The sequence below is a fragment of the Nicotiana sylvestris genome, chromosome 9, assembly GCF_000393655.2.
Source record: "Nicotiana sylvestris chromosome 9, ASM39365v2, whole genome shotgun sequence".
Classification (NCBI taxonomy): Eukaryota; Viridiplantae; Streptophyta; class Magnoliopsida; order Solanales; family Solanaceae; genus Nicotiana; species Nicotiana sylvestris.
Window position 1 is genome coordinate 185,540,230 of NC_091065.1, and position 9,552 is coordinate 185,549,781.

Consider the following 9,552-nt stretch of genomic DNA (forward strand, 5'->3'; position numbering starts at 1 on the left):
GTTTGAACACCCTTGAAAATATTCCTGACTTCACCGCTGCTCTTAACTTACATAAAGATTCCTTATGCAATCAATATAATACATATTATGTTGCTTCCCCAATTTTCTTGTCTATTAAATTCATTTTTTCTGAGTTGATTACTTTTATATATGACTTGATAATATTTTCTTTTACACGAATAATATATAGAAGTTGAATTCATTCTATGAATTGTTTATTAAGGGGGGTGTAGGGGGGAGGGAGATATTAGCGGAGCGAGCAGATGTAATTAATTTATTGTCGACCGACCAATTTTGTAACTTGCCCAAAATTCTTTTAAAACCTACAATAATAAATATAATGTGTCATGAGATTATAAAATTTATAATATTTGTGTGATTATAAAATTTATACAACTTGTGAGTCTTAACGTGTCATGGGATTTTTATGGTTATAAAATTATATCATTAAGAATAAAATAAATATTTTAAGATTAAATTATTTTCAAATATTAAAAAATAATATCACATAAAACATGAGGAGTAAATATTTCCCACTTTTTGCTTAACCCACTTATATTCATCTTATCCTGCCTTAGCATGTTATATTAAATTTTCTGATATCTTTTTTCAACTTAAATGTCTTTTCATTTATTTATTTATTCTCAACTGATATGCCCTAACTCCGTTAACAGTCACCTACCCCGTCCCGTTACCATTTCTGTTTATTATATAAGAATATTAACGGAGCAGTGACGTTATTAGATTCTCTCCTTTCAACTTTGGAGCAAAGTTAAAAGATTCTCCAACAAACCACTTGCGCTTAACTTGCACAATAAAAAAGAATTCCTATTTTATTGGACTAAATTAGTCTAAAAATATTTTTAATATTGTAAGTTACATATTTGGCCGGTCGATCAAAAATAATGTATAGTTTTCCTAAAATAAATCATTAACATCCAAATAAATGATTTGTAAGAAGCAGGAGACAAAATTGAAGTCCATTATCCATAGCCCTTAACGACGTGGATATCATTAAATATTTTATGTTATATATATATATATTGTATTCCTTTTTCACCTTGAATGACACATCATAATTTTAATAAAAAAATTTAAATGAATTATTCGCATACGTCATGGTGACATAATATTTGAAGCTATCCTAAGAGTATCAGAATCTTTGATTATGTCATAGCAATGACTAAACAACATTAGCAACTTAATCAGTTAATTCAGATATCAGAAATTAAATAGTCACAATTAACAATGATACAAATTAAATTTATTAAAGCCTATGTTATATCCATTAGCCAAATAACGGCCAAGAAAAACATACAATAAATTTCGAGGTCCACAAGCTTTTACGATGTGGACACCATTGAATTTTTTACTTTATGCATATAATTTCCCTTTTTTTTTTCCCGAGCGCCACATCATGAATATTAATAAATAAATAAAAATCAATTGAACTATTCTTGTTCATCATGGTGGTAATATTTTAATTTTTTCCTTTAATGACACTCCAATGCCATAATATGTCCGGCCAAACTAATTTGGCCATAAGAATTTTTTCATTCTTTTTCCGAAATTTTTTCACTTATTTACGAAATCAGTGTTTGTCCATGAAAGTTTCAAATTTCACTTAAAGTTGAATTTCGAAATTATTCGAAAATTTGAAGAATTCCAACAAGTTGTTTTTCAAAATTTTCACCTCAAATCATTAACAAAAATTCAGAAAACAACTTCAAATTATATTTATATCCAAACACAACTCTAATTTTCAAATATCATTTTCACTTAATTTTTTTTTACCTTTTCCGGAATTTTATAATTGTTATGTCCAAACGCCCACTAAGAGATATAAATTGAAACGGGGGAGCTAAGAGTATTAGAATCTTGATTTTTTTCATAATAATGGCTAAATGCAAATTAAACAACTTAATGGGTATTTATTGAAACACGAAGGTTAGACCACCCAGATTTGTAATGAAGTGGTAAACACGCATTCATTCTTAAACAAAGGTATTAGATTTGAGCTGTGGAATTGTCTATATCAAAGAGCGCTTTACATTTCAAAGTAAGACTTCCAACGCGAATTCGAAGTAAGCTCCAAAGGTGAAAATAACACGGACTAGCAAATTTTCGGACTGGTATATTATGCTGGAAGTTCACATGTATGTAAAAAATTCGAACTCTAGTATATTATGTTGGAATATTTTTCAGATTTTTGAACAGTGTTTTTCGTTCAAATTTATCTTTATATGAAAAATGACTAAATTTTGATTACTTTTAAAACCGTGACTATTTTTCAATTACCACTTATAAATCTGGCTATTTTTGAATTTCACCCGCTCCAAAGCGAATACAAAAAACCGGCTGAAAAAATCCAAAAAAAAAAAATAAAAAAAAATCAGAAAGGTTTGGTGGTCACGGTTAAAAATACATATTTTAAATTTTTTATTTGGAAATTAAAGAAACATTTAATAGTAACGTTAGTTGAACTCTCCGTCAAAGGAAAAAGAGAAAAGAAAACGTTAGTTGTATTTGTACTCAAATGGCTATTTCCTCGTAGGCTGTTGCCACTTGGACATTTTTGGGTTGGTAGGTCAACAAAAATTTCTATAAATTCATTCTAATATCAAACAACTCCTCAGAGGATTTCAAAATTTTGAACCCTCTATTATTAATAACAAAATAACATTAAAAAAAAAGCTTAAAGCATTTGCAATGGCTTCTTCTTCTTGTTCTTTTATTTACATTATTCTTTTGTTGATTTCATCATTTGGATTAGTTCTTGGATGCTATGAATCTATAATTAGCTTCGGCGATTCGTTAACTGATACTGGAAATCTCATTCGACTCTCGAAATCCAATAAGCACGTTGCTTCTTCCGTGCCGCCTTACGGTGAAACATTCTTTCATCATCCTACTGGCCGATTCTCCGATGGCCGTCTCATTATAGATTTCATTGGTACGTATAAATAATATCTTTATTTTTATCTTTTACATGACGTGATAGTTTTTACTATTAATGCATAAAGTAGTAGATGGAACATAGATATGTGTAAAAAAATCACAAAATGTCAATAAATAGTAGATTCTGAATCCATATTATTAAAATAATTACTATAAGTTCAATGCTAAAAAATCTGAATATCGAACCCATGTACTTCAAATTCTTGATCCGTTCTGAGTGTATGTATGTGCTCCTTCAATAAAAATACTTGTATATCGAAGAAGACATCCCATTTCCTCTATATATTTTCCTATAGATGTCATCTTTACGGCATACAGATATATACGTGAAAATTATAGAATTTCAATAAACACTATAGATTCTGATAAATACTCGAAAATAGCCTCTTTACCTCATTCCTCCACAAGGTAAGGATAAGACTGCGTACACAATACCCTCTTCAGATGTCATTTGTAGGAATACACTGGATATGTTGTTTTTGTCGTAGATTCTGAATATTTTGGTTTTAATTATGTTATATGATTCTGCAGCTGAGAGTATGGGATTTCCACTTATACCACCATATGCTGGTGTTATGAAAAACATGACAAGTAGCAGAAATTCAATAAGAGGAATAAATTTTGCAGTAGCAGGAGCTACAGCAGTTGATATATCTTTTTTGGAGAAAAGAGGAGTCAAGAACCCAGCAACCAATGTGTCCTTAGGAACTGAATTGGAATGGTTCAAACAAATGTTGCCAATTTTGTGCAATTCTCCCACAAGTAAGACCCCACAACATCATGAATTTATTCATCTTTTTGAGTTCTTATTTATGCTTTTTATTATTTACTATTCTTAGTCGGTATATAGGGACGAAGCTACATTCTGGTAAAGGTGGTTAATTGACATCTTCGTCTGAAAATTACACTGCGTATATGGTGAAATATTAGGTTTTAAAAGTATATAGAAGTAACATATATTGAATATCCATTGTCGGAGATTATTTTTACTTCTTTGAATTTTGAATACCCTTGGAAAAATTTCTGACTTGTCACTTTAGATATATATAAATTATACACAGTTATTTATATTATATATGTATTACACATATATAATACATTCGTCCATTATTTTTAGGTGAAAAGTTGGGTGGGGCTATTAGACTATTTCTTCTTTATTTTTGTTCACTTTTTTTTAGTTTTGCAAATTCCACCAAATTGGACCAAATCATAGAAGAAAAATATGTCATTTTCGTATCAAAGACGCAAAAAATACGAGGAAGCGAAATTCTAGGCAAGTAAAAATAAAATAAGATTGATATAACCCTAAGTTAGGGAGTATCTCTTATTCTTGTTATAAGTTATAAGCAACCCATTATTACATGAACACTCAACTCTACACCAATTTATTGCTTTCTCTGTACTCAAATTATGAATTAGGAGTCTAGGAGTAACTTACGTTATAATTAGTTTGACAATTTTGTATTAAACATTAGACAAAGTCCCCCCGTTTTATATATATATATATATATATATATATTTGTGTGACTATAAAATCTTAGAAACTTATAATATTAAAGATATCAAAACATTAGTTTTTTGAATATAAAAGTTTGTCTTTAAGAATAAAATAAAAAATTTAAATTAAATTATTTTCAAGTTTAGTATAATTTCATTTTCTCATTCAAATTAATAAAAAATATTTTTATTCTTTTAGGAACCACCCTCTAAAATCACCCACTTAAGAGAGGGACCAACCCCTACAATGCTAGCCTTCCATTTACGTAATGGAAAAAGGTGTAATAATAATAAGAAAAAGCCAATGAAAAGGAGTAGTTGAGAAGTTGATCCAACAATAAGTTAAAGCTTTTAAGTAAGGAAAGTGGTTGCTTAAATGTTTAGTTAGAAGTAACTACAAATTAAAGATAAAAAAGAATTTGTCAATGAAAATAGAAATATAGTCGTACCTAGCTATGTGGGCGTGGTAGGTAAGTAAAAGGACATGCAGATTCATTATTTTCACTTTGCGCTAGGACTCGAAATTCTACCACATGTCTATTAGGGTAAGTCTGTATCGTTAAGATCAGTTCTATGTCGTAATAACACTTCTTAATTTCCTGTTTAATAATAAACTTCACTATTTAGCAAAAAAGATCTCGTCTAATTCATTGAACTCAAAATTTGTGATTTGTATGTATTTAGCGAGTTTTTAACACAATAAATGTTTGGAATTCAGATGAACTTGTAGATTCGCTCATGCGTTAATCATAGATGAGGTATTCTATGCATTAACGATATAAATATTTACAAAATCAAGTTATTTATAAGGTAATAATATGTAAATTACTATAGTAATGGTAACTTAGTAAAAATAATAACTAATCTGCTATTGCACGTAAATACCTAATAATGTGGAAAAAGTTTGTATCTAATTTTTAATGTATAAAACTTAAAGCCTTGATTAAGAGAATAAAGTGATAAACAAAGAAAGTTAGATTACTTGGTGATTTATTCCTAAAGGAATTTATTTTGTTAATTATATTATTAGATGTTTCTAGATTTCTTAATAAGTCATGTAGTGCTTGATAAAGCTAAAGATTTTTGTTGCTTTTGCTTAGGATAAGCCTTCCCTTCACCAACCACTAATAAAATAACCAGATTTAATTAAAAAAAAAGAATAATTATTAGAGTCCTATTATAAAACGGAATTACTTGAAATAGATGGACAATATCCTTATTACTAACTAAAGAAACAAAAGGATTATTAGTGGGGACATCATGTTAAGTTCTAAGGTTCCGTTTGGATATTTTTCGAAAATGATTTTTTAAGAAAAAATTCTGGAACAATTTTTGAAAAACTGTAAAATAATTTTATTTCCGACAATATTATTTTGGAACATAGAGAATTAAAATTATTTCGTATTATTTTATAAGATTCTCAATCAGAGAAGAAGAGCAAGACAAGAGCACAAGACTATGAGGAAAAAATTAACATGACTTGTGAGCAAGAAAAAAGTAGAATAAGATTAAAAAAAAAAATTAAAAAAAGTTGACACACAATAATGAGAAGTAAAAATAGATGAATTTTCTCTATAAATAACTGATAAAAGGGAGGGATAAGGGAATAAATTTTGAAAAGCTTGTGAGACATTTGATTTTAGAAATGTTTGATTTATTTCTAAAAATCTTCTGTGTTCAGACTTTAGATGACACGTATACTGAATTGGACATCCACAATATATGACTAGATACCAAAGAAAAGAATATCATAAGACAAATGACAAAGAAACCAACTTTATAAAACATCATATAGAAAAGAAAGAAAGAAAAAAGCATAAGATAAAGTAATAAAGAAACTAAAATTTCATTATCATGCTACTAATTAAAAATAGAATTTGATTTATATGCATCGACAATATAAAAAATTACTTATAGTATATTTTGACTTGTTATAAAAAGATTACTTCTTTTTCTTAAGATCACCAATTACTATTATATAGAGAATTATTTACCTCTTAAACGACGTGAAAGTGTAAATTTTTATGTCGATACATAGAACTTATACTCTTTGAAATATTAATCAGGTTGCAGAGAATTTCTTGGAAATTCACTTGTTCTAATGGGGGAAATTGGAGGCAATGATTATAATCATCCATTTTCTCAAGGAAGGTCGAGGGAAGAAGTTCAGACATATGTGCCTGAAGTTGTTAAAGCCATTGGCCTAGCAATTCATGTAAGAATCAATATTAATTTTCATCAACTCATATTATTACATAAGAAAGGGAAATTTGGAGGTCACCGGTTCGAGCCGTGGAAACAGCCTCTTGTAAAAATGCAGGGTAAGACTGCATATAATACCCCTTTGTGGTTCGGCTCTTCCACAGACCCCACACATAGCGGGAGATTAGTGCACCGGACTGCCAAGGGGCCGGAGCTTTGGAGCAACAGTAAAATTGTCTCCATGTGACCTATATATAGGTTACCGGTTCAAGCCGTGGAAACAGTCTTTTGCAGAAATGTAGGGTAAGACTGCGTATAATAGACCATTATGGTCCAGCCCTTCCGCGCACTCAGCGCATAACGAGAGCGTAGTGCACCGGGTTGCCAAGGGAAGCTTTGGAGTAACGGTAAAGTTGTCTCCGTCTAACCATATAGGTCACGAGTTTGACCCATCGAATTAGCCGATGATGCTTGCATCATGGTAGACTGCCTATATTATACCCTTTGGGGTGTGACCCTTCCCCGAACCTTGCGTAAACACGGAATACTTTGTGTACCAGACTGTTTTCTTTTTTCTCTTCATATATTACTTAAATATTTTCTTAATATAGTAAGTGACACTTTTTTTTATTATGTTGCAGGAACTAATTGAACTTGGAGCTCAAACACTTATTGTTCCTGGAAATCTACCAATTGGATGTTCAGCTTCTTATTTAAACACTTTTGAGAACTCAAATAAAGATGAATATGATGCTGAAACTGGTTGTATTAATTGGTTAAACAATTTTGCTGAATATCATAACCAATTACTTCAAGAAGAAATTCATCGTATTCGTGAGCTTCATCCTCAAGCCAACATTATCTATGCTGATTACTACAATGCAGCCATGCAAATTTACCAATCTCCAAAAAAATTTGGTACGTAAAATCTATTTTTTTACATTATCATATCATTATAGAAATAACTGATATACTATGGCTATATAAATTTTTTATACTATCGGCGTATTTTAACATGTTGTAGCACGCTACTAATTCCATTTATTAGTGTTAGTTGCATTTAGTTATCTTTTAGGTGATCAGATAATGTAAAAATTTATGGGATCTTTACACAAATAGCTGGCCAAATTTACTGTTTATTTTTTAAGCTAGCGTATATAGATTATACATTGATTATACATATAGTATACATAAATTATACATTTACTGGCTATTTAGATTCACTATTTACTTTCTTAGCTGATAAACATAGATTAAACACTATTTTTTTCCTCCCGAAAAAGGTATGCAATTGAAAAAAAACAGAAGAACAAATAAACACGAATAAACACAATGATACACATTATACATGGATTATAAACCCGCTGGCTATTTTTATTTATTTTAAGTGGTAGGGTGGATGATATTTAGGTTAATTCTTCAAAATTTATTTACATTGTCAGTATATAAAAGTTAAACTCTATTGTTATTTCCTGAACTTTCTGAAAACATCAATTTGGAAGTTTATTAACAAATTTGTTAATGGTGGTGTAGGTTTTACAAGCACAATTGTAGCATGTTGTGGAGGAGGAGGTCCATACAATTATGATTCATTGGCAAGTTGTGGTTCACCACTATCAAATGTGTGTAACAATCCTTCTTCACATGTTAGTTGGGATGGTGTACATTTGACAGAGGCAGCATATAGATGGATAGCCAAAGGCTTATTACAAGGTCCATACACAATTCCAAAAATAAATGAACTTTGTTCTTTTGATGGCTTAAGTAAGGGAAAATCAGACCAGTAGCATACTACGGTTTAATGGTGTTCCCAACCTTCAAATTCCGGATCTGCCTCTGTACAGGAGATTGTATATAACTTTCCAATATTCTAGAGACTCAACTTGAAAAGATAGATATGATTAAGCAACTTGGAATTGTAACATATATACACCAACTTTAGCTTGCATTTGATAGAGAGTGAGCACTATTACAAGTTTGAAAGTAATCATGTAATTAGTTTTGATATGTATATCTAGCTTTCTTAGGTCTACATTTATTAATTTATTATTAGGTTGAGCCCCAAATCAAAAGTGTTTGCGCGGGTGTGTCCACTTGTTTTCTTATTCAAGTTCTGATTCCAATTTCAGAAAGTTCACATTCTTACTGCTATTGTAGTGGTCACATATAGTTCAATTGATAATTCATACATATTAAATGAATTATTTAAGATAAATACGAAGTTTATAGCAAAAATATTGCAGGGATTTTCTCACTTCTCTACTGCTCCAAAGGCTATGATTCGGTTCACGAGAGGATTTTTGGGTACAAGTTTCCTTTTCCTTGTTTTTCTCTTGACAAGATATTATAATAAGAGTTAAATTAATATAAACGGTTAGTATTTAAGGAATTTTTACACGATAAGTTACACTTATCTGTTGTACTAGATATTCTGTTTTATTTTCAAGATTACAGATCCTACATTTTAAGGATGCTTACCTCTATATATCCTTTGGAGAATGTAATATAATTTCATATATAAAGGTAGATATTCATTTCGATGAGAGCAGATTCCTACACATTAATTTAAATTGATAGATTGGGAAAACTAATTCCGTAGCATTAGAAGCTTAAATATCTGAAAAGAAGGAGGAATGTGGATCTGGAAAAGAAAAGACGCCCTCTTTAAGGATTAAAAAGAAGGAAATATTATAATATTGCTTATTTCATACCCTTGTTTTACTCTTTTTTGTCTAGAGTTCCTTGTTTCATTGTAGTAACATATGAATTTTGTTAAGCGATTAAGGTTAACGGTTAAGACCGTGTGCTATAAAGAGGCTAAAGACCTATTCCCGAATATGTATACCAAATCATAGATGTTATCAAATATATATATATATATATATAACTTTGTTC

At 29.9% G+C, this 9,552-nt stretch overlaps 1 protein-coding gene across 1 annotated transcript; it reads left to right on the forward strand.

The window, feature by feature from the left end:
* Positions 1-2,639: 2,639 nt before the first annotated feature.
* On the forward strand, positions 2,640-8,730 carry LOC104239921 (GDSL esterase/lipase At1g28600-like). The gene is made up of 5 exons (XM_009794669.2): positions 2,640-2,953; positions 3,490-3,720; positions 6,522-6,670; positions 7,299-7,575; positions 8,191-8,730. The coding sequence occupies exons 1-5, from the start codon at positions 2,710-2,712 to the stop codon at positions 8,442-8,444; spliced, it is 1,155 nt and encodes a 384-aa protein (XP_009792971.1). The 5' UTR covers positions 2,640-2,709; the 3' UTR covers positions 8,445-8,730.
* The last annotated feature ends 822 nt before the right edge of the window (positions 8,731-9,552 follow it).